At 33.8% G+C, this 25,048-nt stretch overlaps 1 protein-coding gene across 1 annotated transcript in view; it reads right to left on the bottom strand.

Moving 5' to 3' along the window:
- The window catches only part of LOC126975889 (nephrin-like), a 291,725-nt gene that overhangs the window by 119,169 nt on the left and 147,508 nt on the right, over nt 1-25,048 (bottom strand). The window contains exon 3 of the mRNA XM_050823989.1: nt 21,543-21,705. Within this exon, the coding sequence (XP_050679946.1) occupies nt 21,543-21,705 (163 nt within the window). The remainder of the gene's footprint in view (nt 1-21,542; nt 21,706-25,048) is intronic.

The raw sequence follows: 25,048 nt of genomic DNA on the forward strand, positions 1-25,048 counted from the left end.
ATCCTGGATTGTAATGGGCAGGGCGTATCAATTACTAACTGGCGATTGCAAGTGAATATTATTGATTTTTTAAGTAACCACCAGTAAGTGTTATTAATATCCCCCCCCCCCCATCTTTTCGTACGGGGACTATAACCATCTCAAAGAACTTAACATGTCTTTCTAAGTGTAGCAATACATTTATGTCTTAATTATAAATTTTAGAGACATATTTTATTTTACTAAGCCTAAAATCCTGAAATAATACTAAAAACATCTCGTTGTAAAATTCCCGTCAAACTGTCATCATGATAGATACGTGAGCTGTATAACATACAAGAATCATCAATGAATGGCTTTTTTGAATTTCACAATCTTTTTTACTTTTCTGTTATTCGGATTGAAATCCAAGTAACGATTTAGTTTGCTGTATGTGACCAATTAGTTATTGTTTGAAGTGATAACCCTCACTTCTGGGATAAATTTGAAAACATAATTTATGATTTTTGTCTTTTGTTCATAATTATTGTTCGAAAAAAAAAATCTATCTAGACATAAAAAAGAATTCTAAAGGAATCAATTTTGAGAAATTATTGTTTTCAAATTTAATTTGTGTAATTAATCCAAAAGTGAGGGTTATCTCTTTAAGAAATATGAAATTGTTTATATTTTAAAGAGCGACATCTCAAGTCAATTTCCTAATATGCATATATTGGGTTTGAGCAGGCTATCAACTGTAAAGTAGATCCCGTTGATGAAGCCACAACCTGAGAATCGAACAAGAAATCAAGATTTATGAATCTTACGTTACTCAGTGGAAGAGCGTTCGCACGGAACGCGAGAGGTCACGGGTTCCGCATAGTTCAAAAATTTTGTTTTCAAATTTTACATTTGCAATAATTTCAGTTAATGTTTGATATTACGGCGTTGAAATGCAGACTAACATTGAGTGACAGTGTCAGGCAGAAATAGCTCTTATAAACTATTTATGATAAATGTGCATAAATTACACTTAATTATTTGATACTCATATAAAATACAAAGTTACGAGTTGAGAATTGGTCTCCGCTGTGCTCCAACTATATAATGCACTACCTAAGATCAATAGCTTTTTATTACGGCAACTAAGAGATGCTTGTGTGCGTAGCATCTTGACACTCAATGGCATTTTTCAAATTTTTTGTTATTTTACATTGAAATTAGTAAAATACGAAGTACTTAAAGACGATATATGATCCTAGTGTCTTTCTTATTTCTTGTAGTATTATTTTTACAAAGTTTTACTACGCAACCCAGCATTTTAGTTTCAACTATCAGCAAAGTTTAACAGAACATGTGGCACGTCAACGTCACATAATGTTCAAGACTGGCTCGAGTACGCCCACTTGGGCGAAGTATTAGTTGTCGCACTTTGAACAAGAATCCTTAATCTAAGCTTATGACTTTTATCTTGTAATTAATTATAAGTGTGTTAGCAAAAAACAAACAGAATCGTCAAAATATTTTATAGAAATTTTCCTATTATATATTTTACGCAAGTTAAAATTCATGGATTTAACTAAAATTTTTAATAAGATGGCATATGCATAAGCCTAGCTAGGCTGACTGTTAACGACTTGTCAATCATAATTAGTTACAGAAACAATAGATTTTTAGAAATTTACCTATTATATATTTTACGCAAGTTTAAATCCATAGATTTAACTTCAATTATAAATAAGATGGTTTTGAGATAAATACTTCAGGCTATAAAATTCTATTTCCACACAGATCTCTGTCTTTCTGCCTCTGATAAACTCAAAAACTATTGCACCTATCTTTACGTTGTTTTCATCGATGGATAGCGTGGTTCTCGAGGAAGGTTTTAGTATATAATTTGTTAAGTTTTTGTATACATTTTTATATATTAACGACATTTGTTGAAGACATCGGAAAAAATAAGCCGCCTAAGAAGCTTTCAACGAAAACGCTGTCTAAACCCTAGGAGATATAACAAAATAATGTACGGTGGAATTGTGGATCTTATATAGGTCTACAGAAAAGTCCGCAATGGCATATGTATATCTCTTAAAGATAACATACTATACCCATTTGAAAATTTTCAAAATTGGCAATAATTATAAAGCGGTAATTTAAGAACCGTTTGCACAAACACGATATTAATCCTTATCATTTTCTATTTGCAGAACAGCGTCTGTCGGGTCAGCTACTAATATAAAGATATCAACAGTCTTTGGATGTTTATGATTTCATTGATAATCAGAGAAACTATAAAAAATTTAACATTTAGTAATAGTTAATAGACGAAACTACATTTTCTATAAATGAGAAAGTAATAAATAATTTACATAATATTAAAAAAAACCTACCAAATCTCTAAGATGTTATGTTAAAAGCTACTTTTATGTTAATCATGTATCTGCAATAGTTGTGCATACTTTAAATTGGGTCGGTAATGTGTTACTGTTTTATGCGGTGTTCTTTGAAAAAGTTCTAGTTCCATTGTCAAATTGGGTAGAAAATCACTCAATTCTCATGTTCGATACTTGTCGCTTACCATGGGAAAGTGCATGAGATGAATGGAAGGAATTCTTTCCCAATTTGGTTTCAGCATGGATACAGGTTGTACGAGAATAATGACCGACTTTTTGCGATTATTTTCTCTGCATGGTTTGATCATTTATTAGTGGCTAATTTCGTCCTTTGAAGAAAGTGTTCATTGAAAGCTACCATATTTAATCATTAGTAGTAAATTCAATGTCATATTCACGTTTTAGTTATTTCGCAGAGCCCCAATATCGAAACGTTACACCAATATAGCAATTTTATAATTTTATTTTTAAAATTCTAGTTTCCATGATTTTAAAGATCTGCATATTATTAATTATTAGCAAGAAAGATTTCCTTGAAAACATCTACTCTTACGAAATTGTCAATATCATTAAAATCTGACGCAATGTATAACGTCTTTCATGAAAATAATCCTCACAAACATTTGAATATATAATTGAAAAGGAACGCGCAGGTACCTTTAAACGCGTAATTTGTATGAATAAGCTCACAGAGTGTTCGCAACTCTTTTCATAAAGTACACGAATTAGAACATCAACAAACAAGTTAAATAATTGATGGCACACCGCTTATTTCGACAATATTATCTCGGGCAATTTATTTCCCGAACTCGCTATAAAATTCGCGTGAAAGCAAGTTATCCTTGGAAATGTAAACGTTTCGACTCATAAATATTTCATAACTAAGAAGGCTTAAGGCGCCATCGCAATTCTTGGCCGAAGTTTCTGGGAACCATATGCCATTACTTTTAGGGTGGCTTCGATTTTTGGGACTTTAGTTAAGCTTAAATAGCTATACCTGAAGCAAACAAAGTAAAGACAAAAGAAGTAAAGTACCTAGATATCTGTAAGTTATTCTAGACATACTTCAGTTAGTATATTTATAAGTCTATTTCAAACGTGTACTTCATTTGCTTTTCAACCAACTTCAAAAAAGAAGGTTCTGAATTCGTCAATGTTTTTTTTATGTTCGTTACCTCAGAACTTTCAACTGGGTGAACCGATTTTGATAATTCTTTTTTTATTTGAAAGCTGGTGTTTCTCGTGTGCAATTGCAATGCATTGGTAGGTTAAAGTGTGGAGACAACCAGGAGAAAGGTACGCACAGAGCAATATCATTGGAAAAGATGCATATGGTGGAGGGTCAGTTTTCCATACAAATACCTAAAGGGAGAGGGACATATGGAACTCTACGTCATTAAAAAAGACTTCGTGTTATATATTTCTCCGAATTGCTGTCACTCCACAGGGCTGGCGATTTTCTTAGATATTCCATGCTTCTGCTACAGTAGAGTTCTTACCTTATTTTTGCCACAGTTGGAACACTGATGATGCTGCAACACAGTTTCTAAATTGCATCACTGGTATAAAATATGTACCATAACGCTTTCCTTTTCAAAATAATTACGAAACAACACACACTCCCTTGATTGTCTTTTAAGTACCGTAACTTTCAGTATTTCGCGAGTTGTCAATTTCTGTATACCTCAAGAATCTAAAAATATCTTTAGCTTTGTAAAAAAAACATAGATTTGATAAAAAGGTTCTATTTAATAGCGATTCAGAATATAATTTAGCTTATTCTAAATCAAAAATACTGTCGTGGGAAACCTATTCATAAATAATCATCAATCAAAGTATGTAGGTAAGAAGCTTGCACAAAGTTATGAATTTATCATAATCCATCATTTATTGAGTGTTTTCCGAAAGGCGACACTAACCAAATAACTGTAATTGATAAATGATGTTTGCTACTAACAGAGTTATTGAAAACGAGACAGTAATTATTTTCTTTCTGCATGAACCTGAACAACTCCTCTGATCTCTGAATGTGGTTTATGTGGTAATGATGCAGAAAGGCCTCACACGCCACGCTTTTAGAGGGCAATTTCGCCTTCTTTTTTAAGTTACCGCAGAACTGAACATGGTTCGATATAGCGAGGCTAAATATGCTGATACAAAAACGCCAGCCCTGTGTCAAAGCCATTCCTAATGACGCAGAGTTACGTACGTCCCTCATCTAGTCTCAATACAAAATACAAATACCTCCCCCCATACTTTAGTATGATTAATTGAGGGGAAAACTGACCCTCCACCATATGCATCATTCCAGTGATGTCCACAGCCCACTGTGCGTAACTCTCTCCCGGGCGTCTCCACACTTTAACTTTTTTATCATCTACGCAAAATCTGGATTTTCTTCCAATCAATTTTATTCCCGTAATATTTTCATTTTCAATTTTGTGGCCCAATATATCGACACTAAATACGCTGATGCAGGCAGAATCATTTAGAGTAGTGATGTCATAGCAAGGGTGAACGCAAAATCTTGTGTCTGCATAGCAATGAAGAATGCTCGTCGAACAGCTACTGAATAATTACATATAGAGCTTATGACTGAAAAGAACAAAGGATACACAGTACTTATCCCCAGAATACCACTAACCTCTATGCCTATGAATTGCCATTTTAATATGAAAGGCTGCAATTTCTATTTGAATATATATAAGCCTATCACTACAATATATTATAAAACAATGTCGTTCGCCGCGTCTGTCTAGTCGTGATAAACTCAAAAACTACTGCACCGATTATCATGCTGTTTTCACCAATGGATAGGGTGGTTCTTGAGGAAGGTTTTGGTGTATAATTTGATAATTTTTTGTTTGTATTTTTTTACACATTAACGATATTTGTTGGAGGAGTCCGAAAAAATCCGTCTGGGAGCTCTCAATGAAGACGCTGTCTAAACCTTTGGAGATATAACAAAATAATGTATGGTGGAATTATGTATTATATACAGTTCTACAGAAAAAGTTATGGCATATGTTTATTTCTTAAGAATAAATCAAGTTCAAAACTTTAAAAAATTGGCTATTATTAAGCGGTAATATAAAAGCTGTTTACACAAATACGACATAAATCCATATCATTTTATTACTACATTATTTCATAAAATCATTGTGACATACGTTTTTGTTTCATTTTTAACTCATTAACTTTGACTACCTATTTCCGATGGCTTTAGACACTACAGTGTCTGTCGGATCAGCTAGTATTAGACTCGTAAAATACACATGAGATGATGAAATAAAAAAATGTTGTTTTCAAAAGTTTAGTATATACGTGGAGAGAGTGTTTGCAATAACACAATTACCTATTCCAAAAGTCCATCCTTTTTTTTCAACAAAGCCACAACCTCTATTTGTATAATATATCACCTCTCAGGCATTTTAACAATAATTGTTGTATAAGGTATACAAAAGTTACGTTAAGTTAAAGTAATATTCGTGATATGAATATTTGATTTGATTGGAAAAAATATTGTAGATTCAAGATATGAAATCTGAAATAATGTCAGGCAGAAGAATAGAAGCAAATTAATATTAAATACTGATCTCACAATAAATATTAGGGGTTAAAGTGTTAAATTGCCGATTTGTACTGAAAAATTTAATTGAATGAAATTCTTTTTTTTTTTTTAACATATTCATTTCGGCACATAGCTCGACAGACAGATGGCCGTTGGGGCAGTTAAGTCTTCGAATGGCGACCACGAAGCGGAAGACGTAGTGTTGGTGGTCCCCCCACAAGGTGGACCGACGATCTGGTCAAGATCGCCGGAATACGAAGAGGACCTCTACCAACAAGCTGCCGAATAGTCATCCAACTAAATAACACACATATTTTAAATGTTGTTAAATGTAAATAAATTTTTAATAAAAATGTCTTGAGTCTACATATAAAATGCGAAGAATCTATTTCCCCAACTTAAAATATTACTTACACCAAATAATTATGAAGCGAAAAATTTTGAGCCAACACATAATATATAATGTAATGGTAAAAAGGCATAAGAGGCATTTAATGTCTCAAAATTGTCAGATGAAGCACTACCGCCGCTTCGGTAATAAATGACGCTCCGAGAGAGAAGAAAGGCGCAAGAAACTCTCCCGGCATTCTTTTTGGCACTCTTTTTAATAAAATAATTATAATTTTTACAAATATTATTGCTCTAAAATAAATCTAATAATCTAATCCCAGGCAGCCCAATCGCTTAGATGTAATTGTGGAAGTTCAATCAGTGGTTTCAAATCCTAGTTTGGAGTGCCTCAGGGAAGTGTATTAGGTCCGGTCCTGTACCTACTATACACGAATAACATTCCTGAAATAGAAAATAACGCTGTTGCGACTTTTGCTGATGATACTGCTCTAATAGGCGTGAGATAACCATAAAAAGACAGCCGAAAAAGTTCAAATAGCGGTAATCACAGTAGGTAAGTGGATAAAAATAGTGATATTATAAAAGACACGTAAACAAAGTGACTTCCCCTTTATAAAGACATTAAGAAATGTGTTAATGGACACATTGTTAGATCTATAATCTATGTAGCAGTTTAAGTTAAAGTAGAATTACTTATTAGTCTATGTTAAGGCTAGATTGTAAAGCAAGTAACATAATAATAACTATATTATTATGTTCCCAAAAAGGAAGAAAAAAGACAAATAATATCCTAGTTTGAATTTAAATACTTGAATTTGAATCGCCAACCTTATATTATTAGAACCAATAATTATGAAGAGGTAGAGAACAATTTTCACCCAATAAATATAATATACCTATAGATAGCCATTTCCCCCGAGGCGTCCGCAACATAATGTAGAATAATACACATTGTTCAAGTTGATAACATTTTCCAGTCGGATCGAAACTAATTCAACAACCGCATGGAACGACATGCATAACAAATTTGACTCGGAGTGATTTATAAAATATTCACATGTACCCTGATTGTGATTTGACACAGGTCTTCATATTCAGATAAGTTTAGATTTAAAATTGTAAGACTTGTGTATTTACTTTTCTTGTATAGAAAAAGACAACAAACGAGCCTACGGGTGACCCGTGGTGTTAAGTCTCCTATCTACCATCCCCCTAAATTCTGTTGCAACACCAGAGGAATCATAGGAGCATTGCCGGCCTTTAAGGAAGGTGTACACGGTTTTTTTGAACATCGTACCAGGAAGCTCATTTCACAGCATTGTAGTACGTGGAACAACGCTCCTTGAAAACTATACTGTGGAGGACCGCTACACATCCAGATGGTGGGGATTATATCCTAACTTGTGGCGTGTCGTGCGAAGATGGAATTCGGCTGAATAAATCAGGTGAAACAGCTCTTCGGAACAATCCCCGTGATAAATGCGGAAGAAGACACACAATTAATCGACGTCTCTACGTAAAGCCAAGTGATTCATCCATTCACAGATGCACTGGGTCCTCCAAAATTCGAGCTGCTCTGAGTTGCACGTGGTCAAATGGATCGCGCTAATACTGGGATATGCCATACCAGAGGTGACAGAAAAACTCAGTTTTTGACCGGACCTGCGCTTTGTAGAGCGCTAGAATGTGGGACCGGCCTGATGTATGCCGTGCTCTATTTATGACGCCCAGTTTCTTCAAAGCCAATTTGGCTTTGCCTTCCAGAACTTACTGTTCCCCGACACCTAATAAATCCTTAGTACGAAATACATGAACTTTGTATTTGAACCATCATGTTCATCACGCATTCTAACATGAATAGTGAATTCAAGCTCTACTTTAAGGTCGATGCAACCAATATATATCTTAGATTTATACAGTAAATGTTTATCTTGTAATGAAATATTTCATACTACAAAACTATTTTTAAAAGATTTCAACATGATTCATATTATATTGCATGCAGAACCTTACAAACGAATTTGTCTATTTGATTTAAGACTGGCCGTTGAGTTTTTCTACTTTTTCCAAACATATGATAGATTCTGTAATTTAAATGAAATATTTATGATAACGATTCAAAAGCGTTTATTTTAAGTGTATTTGAATAATGTTTATTTGATTCTGAGTTTGACTTCAATGTGCATATAACAATGTATTAGACGCTTGGTGGGTGTTATGAAATAATTTAATGGAAGCGCCTCTTACCACAAACATAGAATATAATCAAGTAAACACACACATAAACCAGCTCAGTTCATCTAATTCAAGAGATCAATGATTAGGAGAGAGAATTCTAGCTCAGTTTTATATGTAGATTGAGTCTCAGAAAATATTTATGTATAGGACAAATGTTATGACTTTGTAATCTTATGTATTGTTGCCTTTCTATAAAAGATTACTATTCGCATATTCCAACAAATATTGCAATATTTATATATTTAATTTATTATGACAACTCCTTTCTTGTGTCTATGTTTAATTTTAGAGTGCCTAGATGCCCACGTAAACCCGTGAACTTATTTGAAAAACCTTCTGGCAGTAGCATAGTGGATACTATGTTGTGGATCAATTCACCTGTGTCGCGATTATACAAAATTATATACGATTATAAATGCTTAAACCCATTCAGAGATTCGGACGAGACGAGCAGAACGTTCAGCTGCCCTGACCAAAACAATGCAGCGCCGCTCAATATTATTTAAAAATCCAAAAATTATGAGCGACACTACAACTGCGCTCGTCACCTTGACACATAAGAAGTCAAGTCTCATTTGCCCAGTAATTTCACCAGCAACGGCGCCCTTCGGACCGAAACACAGTAATGCTTACATATTACTGCTTCACGGCAGAAAAGGCGCCGTTGTGGTACCGTAAAGCTTAAAAAACGCTATGTCCATCTGTGTTATACGCGATAATTTATTTTAATATTTCAATTCACGCGTTAGTATTATTTTTCCATAATTTAAATATTGTTATATTTTTTGTCATTTATTCGTTGTTTATTTGTTACTTTATTTCGTAAGTCACAAAATGTTTCAGTAAAATATCAGAATATCGATCCGATCCGATCAGATTAATAAATTAAAAAATATATACCGTCGTCAAGCCAAGAAGCGAGTATGAAGATCGATATTCATCTTAGTTCGGGTGTTATGGGCATGTGGTGTGTGTGCGGACGAGAACGGGCGCCGGGCGAGCGCTGTACAGGCAATCTAGGAAGAACTATCGAGCGATGCGGTTGTGTCGCACGTTCATGCTCCGAACACCACGTTCTTATTGCTGTTTGTGAAGTGTAACTACTTTTAAAATCATATCGTTTGTTGCTGATTTTAATACCATGTAAACACATGGACTATGGTTAGACTGTTCTTAACATGCTGTCGTGCTACAGGCCCACAAAAATTGACAATTACTGGGATCCTGACCATGTGATTGGCCTTGCCCCCTCATGTTGGTATTTTATTTTTAGTTTTTGTTGCAGTTATCTTGAAAAATTGTTAAATAAAAATTATTCAAAAATTAATTGGGGTGTCTTGACAGAGTCTTACTTCTCTGCAGATACCAGTAGGATGCTCATTTCCTATTATGGAGGATTATAGGTACTACAGCTGCGCCTATTTCCAACTTGAAGCATAATGTGTAATCATTATTTTGTTTTGGTCTGAAGGGCATCGTAGCTAGTGAAATTACTGGGGAAATGAGACTTAACATCTTATGTCTCAAGGTGACTAGCGCAATTGTTGTGTCGCTAAGCTTTTTTGGGTTTCTCAAGAATCCTGAGTGGCACTGCATTGTCATGAGCAGGGCTTATCAATTACCATCAGCTGCTCGTCTCGTCTTTTACTGTAATAAAAAAAAGATATCTAAATGACGAAAGTACGTAAAAACGTTATTGTAGAAAAGCTCCTCTTTGAATGTACAAGACACACCTGACCACAATAATTCTAAAAAGTTTTATTCATGTCACTTAATAGAAACAAAAGGCGAATGTTTATAGTATAATATTATTTCACTATTTGATACAGGTAAAGATTTATCCCGAGGGTTAGAAGGGATCTCAAGAGGCTTACTTTCAGTACGTCTTTGTTGGAAGTTTGTAGCTGAAGGTTTTACATAGCTAAGCCTCCGTGTTTTGATTGCTGGAATATTTTTGTTTTATTAAACATATGTTAAAATATACTTTGTACAAATTGTGCTAACTTTGTATTTATTTGTTTCATACTTTTATAATATATGTGTACCAGCGAATTTATTATATAGTGGATGAACTGAAGTTAAAGTGGTTCAATTTTAATTGTTACTAATTTGTAAAGATTAAGATGATTTGTTGTTTATAAGTTTAAGGCTGGATCAATCAGGAGTGGTCAAAAGTATTTTATTTTGTAAATGTCATCCAGTTTCGGGAGTAATAAGTTCTCAACTTTCAACTAGACTTAATTTTATTTCTTTATGTATTAAGTCGGAAAAAGTAGAGCTGCTTTATTTATAATTAGTGATGCGGAAAAAAATATTCAAGAAAATAATTAATCCTTAGTAAATCCTAAAAAGAGGATTAAAATGCTTGGTTTTGAAGTGTTGTAATAGATACATCCACTGTCCACAAAGTTGACAAAACATAATCTCTTAGATAAATGATGGTCTCCGCTGTGCTACAACTAGATACCGTTCTACCTAAGAACAATAGCTTCTTAATTGCGGCAACTATTAGATGCTTGTGTGCATTGCATCTTGACAACATACGCTTCGTGTTATTTTACATTGAATTTAATAAATAATAAAATAATTTCTGATGATATGTGATCCCAGTGTATTTCTTATTTCATTTAGTATTATTTTAACAAAGTTTTACTACGCAACCTGGCATTTTTGATGGCAATTATAAGCAAAGTTTAACAGAACATAATATGGCACGTCAACGTCACACATTGTTCGAGACTGGCTCGAGAACGTAAAGTTACGTACCTAGTTGGAGCACAGCGGACCAATCCTTAATCAAAGATTAATATGTTATTGTAAAAAAGCATAGGGTGTTTTTATCACATCATTATAATAATATATACAGTTGAAGCTATAAAAATATCTCCGTTATTTATAGCAGCCTGATAATCGCTAGGGTAGACACTCAAAATACTGTAAAACATTTTTTATATTAACGATGTCGTATGGGTGTCGTAAAACTGATGTATGTATAATCGTTAAATTGGAATATTCGTATATTGTGACATTAACAATGAATAGTCTCGTACTATCTCGTAGAGGAGTTCAGCATGTTAAAATAAATTTCATCAGTTGTGGTCATTTACTTCCACAACACAATATGGACACTCTGCCATCGACAACTATTTAATTGTTAATTGATTTTTAACTACTTTCACTGTTCAGATACATGTGGGAGGCTTTATTGCACAGGATGCCGGCTAGATTATGGGTACTACAATGGCGCCTATTTCTGCCGTTAAGCAGTAATGTGTAAACATTACTGTGGTTTAGGTCTGTAGGGCGCAGGAGCTAGTGAAATTACTGGGAAAATAAGACTTAACATCTGATGTCTCAAGGTGACGAGCGCAATTTTAGTGCCGCTCAGAATTTTTGGGTTTTTCAAGAATCCTGAGCGGCACTGCATTGTTATGGGTAGGGCGTATCAATTACCATCAGCTGAACGTGCTACTTGTCTTGTCCCTTATATTTATAACAAAAAAGGTATAACTAGGTATCAATTAAAAAAACAATAATTTTATCGGTGTTTTAATAAGAAACTGCTACAATGACATAAATTCAAATTCAAATAATTTTATTCAAAATAGGATGTGACATCACTTATTGAAAGTCAAAAAACTACCACCCATTCCAAAATGAATGCCTCAGACCTGAGAAGAATGGGCGCAACAAACTCAGCGGGCTTTTTTTTTCATCGAATAAATATGTATTACAAAGTAATATTGTACAATTAAACTTATTATTTAATAGCCTGAGGGCGGTCACACCATTCCCAATCTGTGGTATCATTAAGAAAGTCATTTATGTTATAAGAATACAAAAGTAAGGTTTTGCCACTATATACAAGACTATAATAGCTCAGATGGGGTGTCTGGAAAGCAGAAGACCCCGGTTCGAATCCAGATGTCCTATTAGTTTTTTTTGTTCAAGTTTTGTACCTTCTTAAATGGTTCCTTAATCGTTCGTACTAATTATAATGTTTGCTAAGTAAAATAAAGTTGATAATATAATTATACAACAAGTATATCGATAAGAATATAACATAAAGGATTTCAAATTATGAGCCAAAAGATTATTTATGTGTAAAGCTTGTTCGGGTAAAGTCGGCTCGATACAACTAAGGGAGAGCGATTAGTGAGAGCAATATTTACAGAAATAATAATTTTAACTGTTGCCCCGCAATATTCTTTTACTTTAGGACCTAGGTTATAAATAGTAGCACATAGACGGTAATAATATCGGCAGCATTGCACAATTGCAATCAATATACTATAACTGAAGATGAAATTGAAAATGAAATGAAATATATCTTTATTACTCACAACAAAATAATTAAATAAAACAAAAACCGAGAATACATAAGAAGCAATAGGCTTATCGCTTAAGAGCGATTTCTATAACCTGTAATGAAGTAGTTTATTTGAAAATATAGCAGAAGGTGGTGTTATCGATAAAATTATAATTTAAACATACACATACAGTAAATAATACCTTGAAAAGAACTAGTATTGAATTTGTCACAGTAATATATATATATATAAACGTAAAAGTCCTGACTGACTGACTGATTCTCTCACAACAAGTAGTTTACATAACGCATGTATCCATTAAGGGATTTTTGAAAGGTTAAAAGTTTGTATGGGGATGGAGTAAAATTTTAAGTAAGAGACTTGAAACTTTGCGTATGGACTCCTTATTATAATAATAATCATAATAAATCTTTATTTGTTGCAAAGAAAAAATACAATTTTGCTTAAAATTACCCTCGACCCCCCAAACTAGGACAGCCCGTGACATGGGGCATTGTAAAATGTCAAATAACAAACATCAACATATTTTAAGGTCCAACAATGGAAGTTATGCAACAAATTATGAACACAGAAACTATTTTATATATAATTTAGGGCGTGTATTGTGTGTTTGTGTGTGTATGTGTATGTGTGTGTATATGTGTGTGTGTGTATGTGTGTGTGTGTGTGTGTGTGAGTATGTGTTTAGCTTTTTATTTTTCAAATGCTATACTTGGTTTAAGTAGTGGTTATCGAATAAGATTTTCAGTAGCTTCGTAATTTAGGTTTCTTAACATGTTCTTGAGTTTATGTCTAAGTTCATATATATTACAATGCATAGTTTTAAGTTTTGTATTAATATTTGTGAAAAGATATCGTCCCAAATAGTTATATTGGCGTTGTGCAAATGAACTTTTTGTTCGGGGAATGTGTATTACAGGTCGACGTCGGGGAGTACTGTCCAGTGGTGGAATTCGGTGCATCCGATGGTAACGTGTAACGCTTCTGTCTATATACAGCTGACGTACCGTAAGAAGTTCAGTGATTTTGTATAGTTCCTCAGTAGAGAATCTACGAGGTTTACCGAGCATCACCTTTATGATAGCTCTTTGCGCTCTTTCTACCTCAATAAGGTGTGAGGAGGCTGCTCCACCCCATGCAGATATGCAATAGATCAGTAGGGATTGACATAGTGCTTTATACACCAAATTGATAATACAGGTTGTATTATCAATTTGGTGTCAGCAACGTCACGGAGGTTTCTAAATACGGGGATTAGCCTCCTGACTCTATTAGCAAGTGCTGTGATGTGGGGATGCCACTTTAGGTTTTCGTCGATGACAACTCCCAAGTATTTCATGGTTACTTCTTTACCGAGTACTTCACAGGAGCAGTCATTAGGAGTGACTTCTAATTTGTTACAGGGAAACGTGTGTAACTTAAGTTTGAAATTAGAAGGGGGCTGGGTGACTCGCGTTATGCTAAAGCAAATGTACTTGGTTTTTTGAGCATTTATGGTGAGTAGATTATTTTCCAATGTTTTTGTGATCCTGCTAAGTCCAATTTCAGCTGTTGTGCGGGTCTCATTCCACGTTCTCCCATGAAATATTATGGCAGTGTCATCGGCAAAGGCAATAAGTTGGGCATTATCTAGTCTTATGTTGCAAATTTCATTAGCGTATACTAAAAAAAGCGTCGGTCCCAACGTGCTACCTTGTGGAATGCCGTGTGTCACATTTAGTTTCTTGCTAAAATATTCTGCTACTTTTACTTTTTGCGTCCTTCCTAATAGGTAGTTATTAAACCAGTCAAGTGCGATTCCTCGTATACCAAGGCCTTCCATTTTTCGGAGTAGGAGAGGTATGGACACGGTATCAAACGCTTTCTTGAGGTCGAGAAATACTCCCAGGCATTTGTTTCTTTGGTCCATGTGCTTGGTGACAGTATTGGAAAAGGAGATCACAGCATCTTCTGTAGATTTTTTAGCCCTGAAACCATATTGGTTACTTGCTATCAGGTTATGTTGTTCAAGGTAGCGTATTAGTCTTGAATTAACCACCTTTTCCAATACCTTACTCAAGGCTCTTAGTAGTGAGATGGGCCTGTAGTTTGAGATGGACAGCTTATCACCACTCTTATAAATTGGAACAACTATCGCTTGCTTGAATAATGATGGGAAAGTACCTGTCATCATACTGAGGTTACAAAGATGATCAATAGGATAGCAAAGGATATCCCGCAACTTTCTCAATATACTCGTAGGTACGCCATCATCGCCAGGTGCGCAGCGAATTTTTAGAATACAAGAAAATGAATTTCAGCATTTTGAAAAAATTCACCCCTAAAGGGGTGCAAAGTTTGTATGAACCGATTTAAATGAAATTTGGTATAGAGATAGTTTGAGACCCGGGGAAGGACATATGATAGTTTTTATCCCGGAAATCATCCCCTAAGGGGATGAAATGGGGGTGTGGTGGTTTGTATGGCGCTACAATATTTAAACGAGACCCACGCCGACGGAGTCGCAGGCACAAGCTAAATAGGGGTCCAAAGTGTGTATGGAAACTCATTTTTTGAGCTTTAAAAATAGGGAGTTATATAAATAATAATTATGGATTGGAGTGTTTGAGTCTTTCTCATTTCAGTGAGAAGAGCTTGCACAGTAAATGAATTGTTAAAGAAGGAAGTTTAATGAACAGGAGTACAAAACAAGAGATTATGGACAGACCGAATATTTTGTTGGTGTGAACTTAATGCTGAAAATTTTTCCTTGAGATATTGAGTCATAATACTATGAAGAAACCTAAAATAAACTAAAATAATTTGTTACTTTTTTAAAGTGATAACCCTCACTTCTGGGACTAATTACATAAATAAAATTTGAAAACAAAATTTATGAACGATGCGGGGCTCAAACCCGCGACTTCTCGCATTACGTGGGAGGGCTCTTTTCATTGAGCCAACCGTTTGAGTGACGTATCGTTAATAAACCTTGTATGTCTTTTTCAACTCTCAGATTGTGGCTTTATCTACAGGATCTACTGTACAGTTGATACCTGCTAAACCCCAATATTTTCATGTAAGGAAATTGACTTGAGATGTTAATCTTTCAACTCTAAACAATTACATTTTAATAGATGAAACCACATCCTGAGCAACAAGACCGACATTTCAAATCAATTTCTTAACATGCATATATTGGGATTGAGCAGGTTATCAACTGTAAAGTAGATCCTGTAGATGAAGCCACAACCTGAGAGTTGAAAAAAGCATATAAGATTTTATGGCGATACGTCATTCGAACGGATAGCTTATTTGGTTAGAGCACCGGAACGCCGGAGTTCATAAAATTTTGTTTTTCAAATTTTATTTGTGTATTAATCCTAGAAGTGAGGGTTATCACTTGAAAACATAACAAGTTGTTAAGAAATACAAGATTTATCAACGATACGTCACTCGAACGGCAGACTCAGTGGAAAGAGCGTTCGCACGGAACGTGAGAGTCCTGTTACCGTTATTTTCAAATTTAATTTATGTTAAGTAAATTTGTTGCGCCGTATCTAAGCCAGTTAAATGTTTAATCTTTTTAAACCCGTATGCTGCAGAACTAAGTCCATTAGCAATTCCTTCAATGTGGGGGCCCCATTATTATTTGGAATCAAGCATAATGATAAGAAATATAGCATATTTCACAAGTTTTATCAGCTCTTCGTTTAATAAAACACTCGCATTAATGTTTGTATCTAATTAATGGGAGTTTATGTATATTTATGTGTATTGTAGGCACCCATAGGCTATTTCTAACATGCCTTATTTGATGTTGAAAAGTATGTGTGAATTGCGCCTATTAATAATATATTATTTTTATATCTTAATATATATATATATCGAGTGTCCTGGTGTTTGTTTCCAGTGAACTCCTAAACTAATGAACGGATCTTAATGGGGATTACTTCATGTGTTCAGTTTAGTCCAACTTGAGACATAGGATAGTTTTAATTTGGTACACATAGTTATTTTTGTGTCCAATATTTGTATTGTATGGACATATTTTCTATTTGAGAATTTATTGACGCACGGTTTGACAGTTCTGCTGTGAAGCAATTTCATTATAACAACAGGGGGCATATTTTACGAAATAAATACTAATGTTATGTAATTAACTTTAATTGACAAATTCATTTCAAAACAGTATTTTATTGGTATGTACAGAACATCGTCTTCGGGTCAACTAGTTATACTTATAAATAAGAAGGTCGCATGTATTTGTTATGTCAAAGGATCAACTTTCTTTAAGCATGTAAATATTTAAACGCTACTGTATCTATACCCCGGGCCGTCTCGAAATAGAAAAACAAACTTTCACTTTCAGATATCACGTCATGTCGATTTGTATCAGGAGTAACAAAGCATTCTTATCCGACACAATGATTAGGTTGGTATAAACCGACACAGGTGACCACTACATAATTGACTTGTTTCAAACATTGACGGACTACAACCGTGATGTAATATAAAATTTACGAGCAGTGTGGTAAATCTAATCTAATCGAATAATATATAAAATTCTCATGTCCCGGTGTTTGTTACCAAACTCCTCCGAAACGGTTGAATAGATTTGAGTGAAATTTTGTGTGCATATCGGTTAGGTCTGAGAATCGGCCAAGAGCAATTTTTCATACCCCTAAATATATATATTTTTATTTTTGTTTTATTATGATTCAGTATTGAAAAAAACCACATAACTTCAAATTTTCGCCCTTCTACGATCTACTACTATTTATGTATCGCGATTTTTACATTATTCTGTTCCATTCACTTATCCGCTATAGGGTTGCAAGATGCCAATCGAAAACAATAATTTTAGTACGATATGTTTGGTAGGTCTGAGAATCAGTTGCATCTATTTTTATACACAATTTTTTTTTTAATTACTTTATATGGCAATACAACGTTTGCTGGTTCAGCTAGTATTACACATACATTAACTTATATAGTATAGTATTATTAAAACATTCATTCAAATTAACACCCTACTTCGTATGTATAAAAACTCGCTTAGATACGTAGGCAAAGTTTTGCTACAGACAATTTTTCAGCGTGATTCTGAATCAAGTTCTTTATAATACGTCAATTAATTCTAACCTATATAATATGCAAAGTTTTTTCCAATATTGGCAATAGAGTTCAGTTCATATGACTTTGTATTTAATATAGGGAATAATAATGTTTTGCCAAACTATTTTGAAATGGCCCTGAGTTTTATCTACAGGGTAGCAGAGATGGTTGTCTGTGAGCCCTTTATGTATGCGTGTATTTTATTCAGCCAATAATGCGTGTTATTTTTTTTTTTATGTGTGTGTTAGGCCCTTTACATACGTCCCAGTTGCCGGCGCAGCGCCGACTGCCCGGTAACACATTCAGCCGTTCACACGACCTGATTTTGTATCCAGTGGCGTTTCTACCATCGACGCTAGTACAGTCGCGTAGGGACGCATTCATAATTTAAGTATCAACCTTCTCTTAAAATGAAGTCAAGAAATTATTGAGTTCATCCGATTAACATGAAAAGAAAACATTATGAAGCATTCTACACCTTATTTCCAGACCTACTCTGTGATGAAAACAGGTTTTTCACGTTTTAGGATGTCAATATCCTCTTTTAATCAATGACATCATAGTATGAAAAACCATTTACAGTTTTTCTACATACATCTAGCTACATCTCGATTTTGCAATTTTCGCATAAAATTATGACGGTTGTGAGACATAACGACGTGATTGTACCGTGGGTCAGCCACCGGCTAACCGATATCTGGCTACTGGGCATAGTGGTAGATCCGGCGAGCACCCGCCGACCGTCTTCCCGGTAATTTATGCCGGTACGTGTGAAAGCTATCATACTCGACCCTACATTTCACCGCCGGATTCCTCGCAACGGGGATGTACTTAAAGGCACTTAACGTGGTTTTATATTCAAAATACTTAGGAATTACATTAAATACTACTACGACGTATCAATCAAAATATATATCATAATCAATATGGTTACAGAAAAAACAGATTTGGTGTCTGTACGCTATATATATTATTAGTCTATGGTTTTTTGTGGAATAAAGAATGATACTTAGAACCATTTTGACACACTTAGAAAAAATATGACATGCTTTAATATAATACAAATACTAACATTAATTTATGAAATATTCAATATTATGATACCTTAGTCGCTCCAATTATACGTTTTCTGTCCAATAATAACAACATTGATTTTCAAATAATTCCGTGGGAACGGACACGTGCGTACGAGGTCCAACAAAAGCCTTATTATTATTTTGGGAGACCCAACGTTATTAAATGTAACGACAGACTTGGCAGGCCTTCGGAATTTTTATTTTATACACTACAATCTGACCCGACAGACACTGTTCTGTTATAAATGATTTTGATGGAAAAAAATTATGTACTTAAGTATTCGGGAATAATGTTGTCTAAATGGAAATGAATGATTTTATAATATGTAGTAATAAAATGATAAGGATTGATATTATAGTATTTGTGTAAACAGATTTTACATTACGGCTTCATAATTGCCAAATTTTAAAGTATTAAAATGGATATAAGTATAAGTATGTTATCCTTAAGAGATAGACATATGCCATCCCACACTTTTATGAAGAAATATTCAGCTGCACCTTACCACTACAGCGTTTTCCTTTTTGTTGAAAGAAGTATTATTGTTTTCCGACACCTCCAACAAATAGTGTTAGTATATTTATAAAAATTTATACAAAAACTTACTTCCTCGAGAACCACACTATCTATTGATTAAAACAACATGAAAATCGATGTAGTAGTTTTTGAGCTGGACTTTGTTTTATAATATGTAGTGAATGCTACAACGTCTAGGGATTTAATATTATAACATTTTACATCCATTATCACGAAAACAATAAAGATTGCCATAACAGTAAAATATAAGAAGGAAAAATATTTTAGTGGACTACAATAAGAAATAAATATTTTTTTAAGAGTGATAACATAATAAAATAATGGAAACTTGAGTTGTGAGAGCGTTTAGAGAGAGAAAATTTATGAGTTCAATATAATTAATTATTATTAAAAAATATTTATTTTTATTTATTTTAAGAAAAACAAGTAGTAGAGAAAATTATCAACTCAAAATTATTATAACTTTATATATTCAATTATGTATATTTATTTATAACTATTTGCTTTATCTATTACTATTAAATTTCATAAACTTTCTTAGTATCAGATAGGTATACTTTAAAGAAAGATAAATATTGTTTTAGTTCTCAGTTTAGTTCGATTACATTCATTATTAACATTAAATAAAATTACATAGCAGACGGTAATCACTGGTTGGCTCTGCACAGGGTTTCCTAGTGAGCCATCCAGAGGAATTTAATACATTATAGGGCACCTATATCTTTGTTTCTGTTTTTGAGACTGAGACTGTAAGTTTATAATAGGTATGAAGAACAATGTATGTATTTATAATTAATAATAAATAAATGAAATAAAAAATTACAACTATGTGCAAATCCGTTAATAATTGGTCGTACTTTTTGATATTCAATAAGTCATTTTAATAGGGCCTTTCCCAGTTCAGTCTATCGTCAACGCAAAGAGCAAGTTGTTTCATCCAACGCATACCGACTGTTGACGACAGGAAAGAGAAAGCGATAACATTGATCGAAAAATCGTGTGTAGAAATTGCGCTTCTTCTTCCTTCAAAGTTCTTTCAGGAAATTCATGTTTTTGACACATCCACAGCATGCGTGACAATAGCTGGTAACCTCATGTCCACTGTTCTTGAGCCCATGAAGAACTCCGATCACACTCAATTGCCACGTCAAACGTCACTCTTTTGTCAAAGTCAAATAAACTTTATTCAAAAAGAGTAACACTAAGCGCTTTTGAATCGTCATTACATATATATCTTTTAAATTACTGAATTTTCCAAATGTTCGTAAAAAGTTGAGCTCGCGAGAAGGCCACTCTACGGCCACTCTTTTCAATCAAATAGAGTATTTTACAATGGCTCTAATATAGAATAGGACACATGACCAAACGTCAGGCGTCAAAAGTGTGAGTATGCACTAAAATTGAAGACCTCTATCTTCGTATCCGTTAGGAAATACAGTAATGGCAGATGATTACACAAAGTGACTGTGCGAGGCAATTTAACACAACGAACAAACATAAACTTGTTATGCCTACTACTCGGCAGGGTCGAAATAGTAAGTCTTTTGTGGGGCGATGTATATGCTCTTACAACAAGATCCCAGAAAATGTTCAAAACAAAGGTATAACGATATTGAAAAGAATTGTTAAAAAACGTTTTTGTGGTCACTATAACATAAATGAGCTTCTTAATGTTTCTACAGATTGGTAATGAAGCGACCGCCCTCAGGCTATTAAATTATAAGATTAATTGTATAATATTACTTTGTAAACATATTTTTTGATTTAAAAAAAGTCCGCTGAGTTTGTTGCGTCCATTCTACTCAGGTCTGAGGCATTATTTTTGGAATGCGTGGTAGTTTTTAACTTTCAATAAGTGATGTCACATACTATTTTGAATAAAAATATTTGAATTTGAATGCAGAAGAAAATGCAGAGATACTCTTCATCTCAATGCAAACATTAAAAGTGCTCAATATAATATTATGGTTAGCAAATGAATATACTGACCTATAAATAGGTACATCATCCTTGTACCAAACAACAAGTAAAGCAGCATCTGGCGGTGAAAGCGTGCGAGTGTCGCACGGTAATGTCGCGTCACCACCCGACACCGCTGACAAGTTGACTGCGTCGAGAGATTCCGCCATTACACTTGGGCTCGGCCGGAGTCCTGGAACAAAGACATTTTAATTACATTCCACATACACTTTGGAGGAATAAATGACGTTGGGTACGCGTTAAACAATTTTCTTATTTAACACATAATTATATTTAATTTGTAAGAAAGAAATGAAGCGAAGAAAAGTATGAAATGCACATCGAGGGCTTCATAATATGAAATAAATATTTAAAATTAAATTTATATATTTTAAAAAGTGTTACACGTTGATACACTAAGATATAGAAAAGTAACATTTAATCTTGCATACTTTATTATTACTAGCTGACCCAACAGACGTTGTTCCGTACATATTAAATAAAATACTGTTTTTTCGTAAAATATGCTCCCTGTTGTTATAATGAATTTGTTTCACAGCAGACCAACTATCAAACCGTGCGTATTTCATAGAAGATATGTATATATTATTACAAATATAGGCAATAAAAATAATTATGGGTCCTCAATTGAAATTAAATCCATCCCACGAGATCTCTCAAGTTGGACTAAACTGCAATCCATGAAGTAATTCCCATTAAAATCCGTTCATTAGTTTAGGAGTTCACTGGTAACAAAAATCAGGACACTGAATTTATATATATTCAGATTTCTGTTCTATAAGCATAATAATAGTGTTCGCAATTGTCTCTTAGCTATCGTGACATATTATGCGCTAACATATAATATGTAGGTATATATATGTTAGCGCATATAATGATGTACGTGCCGCCTTCAAAGACACACCGCTTAAAATAATGAGCAAGACATTCAGCCAAGGACAACCGAGAACGTGAGACGATCTTTGACAAGATATTATTATGAAGGTTTCAGGAGAGATTAAAATATCAACTGGTTCATACACCTGTGTACGTGTTATACGTATACGAGTACCTACTGTATTGGTTGACTCTATAGTGAAGTAGTTAAATTAAATACTACAAGAGCTACATATAAGGTATAAAAGGCATATAATTTCTCAAAATTGATTCCTTTAGAATTCTTTTTGATGTATTTTCTAATATACTAGATACTACAATCGCTTCGGAAACAAATGGCGCCGTGAGAGAGAAAAGCGGCGCAAGAAACTCTCTCAGCATAATTTTTTTGCGCTCTTTTCAATAAAATTATACAATATTGTACCGTCATTTCTATCGATATAAAATAATCATAATCTAGTCCCAGGCTGTCCGATCACTTAGATATTCAGCTGTAATAGGATTTCCGACAGAGCCATTTTTTTATAAAACTTTTAAATTTATTTTTAGATAATGCCTGAACAGTGGCTGGGACTTTATTATAATAGTGTATAAGAAAGAAATATAAAATAACGAAATGGGTTTGTTTAAATTTTGCAGAATTGTACATGTGTACGATAAGATAATAATATCTGTTATATTGGAAGAAATTTCAAACAGTAAGGCCTTAATAACCTTAAAACAGTCACGGCATCCACACCTCCGTAGTCTGTCGTTCTTAAAAACATACATTATTACGTAAATGTAACAATGCATATGGTAGGCGGAAATGAGAGTATTTATAGACACACACACTCTGAAATAGTTTGCCTGCAAACCATTTAAGAAAGTATTGAGAAAAAACCGGATAAGGCATATTATACACATTGTAGAGGTAAAATAAATTAGTGTCACAACACTATTATAATCGAATGTCACAGCACTATGCTGGACTATATAATGATAATTTAATATTTAATAAAACAGTCTTTCTTTAACATCGAGTGGTTTCATTTCTCCCGAACCATTACCTTAAAACATAATAATATTAAAACATTTTTTTATATAATTATGTGTATTATAAGGCGTGTTAATATAATTAGTAGGTATATGAAATCAATATAATAATGTAAGTAACTTACATGGTTTTTGTGGGTGATATGTATTTTATTCTGTAATACTTTTTTATTGTGAACAATAAAGAAAAAAAATCAAGGTTTTCGTCTATAATTCATATCATAATTTTATTTATGCTTGTGTCTAATTAAAGAACGTATTCGGGTCGTTAGTTACAATAATAATAATACAGTTGTGAATATTTCTTGTCTTTAAAATCTATTTGCTAAATCACGAAGATGTCTTCTCCGATACGATAACTGCGAAAACGTATTGAAATTAGTATAAATTATGCAATACATGATTACTAGAAATTTAAGGCTATTTTAATAAATATGGGCACCTTGCCACCTAGGCAACTTTCATAAGAAAATCAAGTAAATCACGAAAAAAATTACATATTATTAGAAGTAAAAAATGTAAAATATTGGACCTCGGTATAGACCATTGTAATGAAGCCTTTAAAAAGGATAAAAAGCAAAAAAAGGAATAGTAGGATGATACCTATTGGAAACGGAAGAGAATATAACAGAAATGAAAAGAAACATAATTTACGGGCGATCTGAGGTCAGGATGTTGAAAAGGGGGTGGTTAAGGGTAAAAAACGGATTATCTCGATTTACTGCAAAACTACAAGTCGTATGGAAATAATATCAAAAGGGATAAAGGTGATATATATAAATTGGATAAAAATAAAAAACAAGTACATTTATTTTTTATGGTTTTTTTATTCATTCATATATATATCATTCTAGCATTATTTTTTTGTTACAAAAATAATCTACCCTGGTCCATCATTGCTCCATATGACTTAACTATACAATAGTTCAATTCTGGACGCGGTGTTACTAGGACCCAATCAGGACTAACCTAAGCGCCAGTGAAAACCCTGTTAAAATCGGTCTAACCGTTACGGAGGCTTGCTAGAAAAAGTAGAATACTTTTATCATATTATTATGTATAATTAAACGTGTAATGTCAAATGAAAAAAATTCCACCCACATCACGTTGAAGTACAGTATTTCACAACTGCGCGTTTCATTAGAATTTTCGCCTTGCACAGCAACTTTGTGGAAACATCTGTCGGCCATTCCTGGAATTATTGGACATATTAGGGACCTTTCCAGTCTCGAGTATACTGCCATCTCAAAGGTTCTTGACCCTTGACCTCTGGCATTCCTGATATATTTATTTTTTTAATGAAAATAAGGGACGAGACAAGCAGGACGTTCAGCTGGTGGTAATTGATTAATGCAGTACCCCTCAAGATTATTGAAAAATTCTGAGCGGCACTACAACTGCGCTTGTCACCTTGAGACATAAGATGTTAATTCTCATTTGCCCAGTAATTTCACTAGCTACGGCGCCCTTCAGACCGAAACACAAAAATTGCTTACACATTACTGCATCACGGCAGAAATAGGCGCCGTTGAGGTACCCATAATCTAACTGGCATCCGGTGCAAAGGAGCCTCCCACTGGTATTCTTAGATTGCTGATTCATTT

Source organism: Leptidea sinapis, chromosome 38, assembly GCF_905404315.1.
Source record: "Leptidea sinapis chromosome 38, ilLepSina1.1, whole genome shotgun sequence".
NCBI lineage: Eukaryota > Metazoa > Arthropoda > Insecta > Lepidoptera > Pieridae > Leptidea > Leptidea sinapis.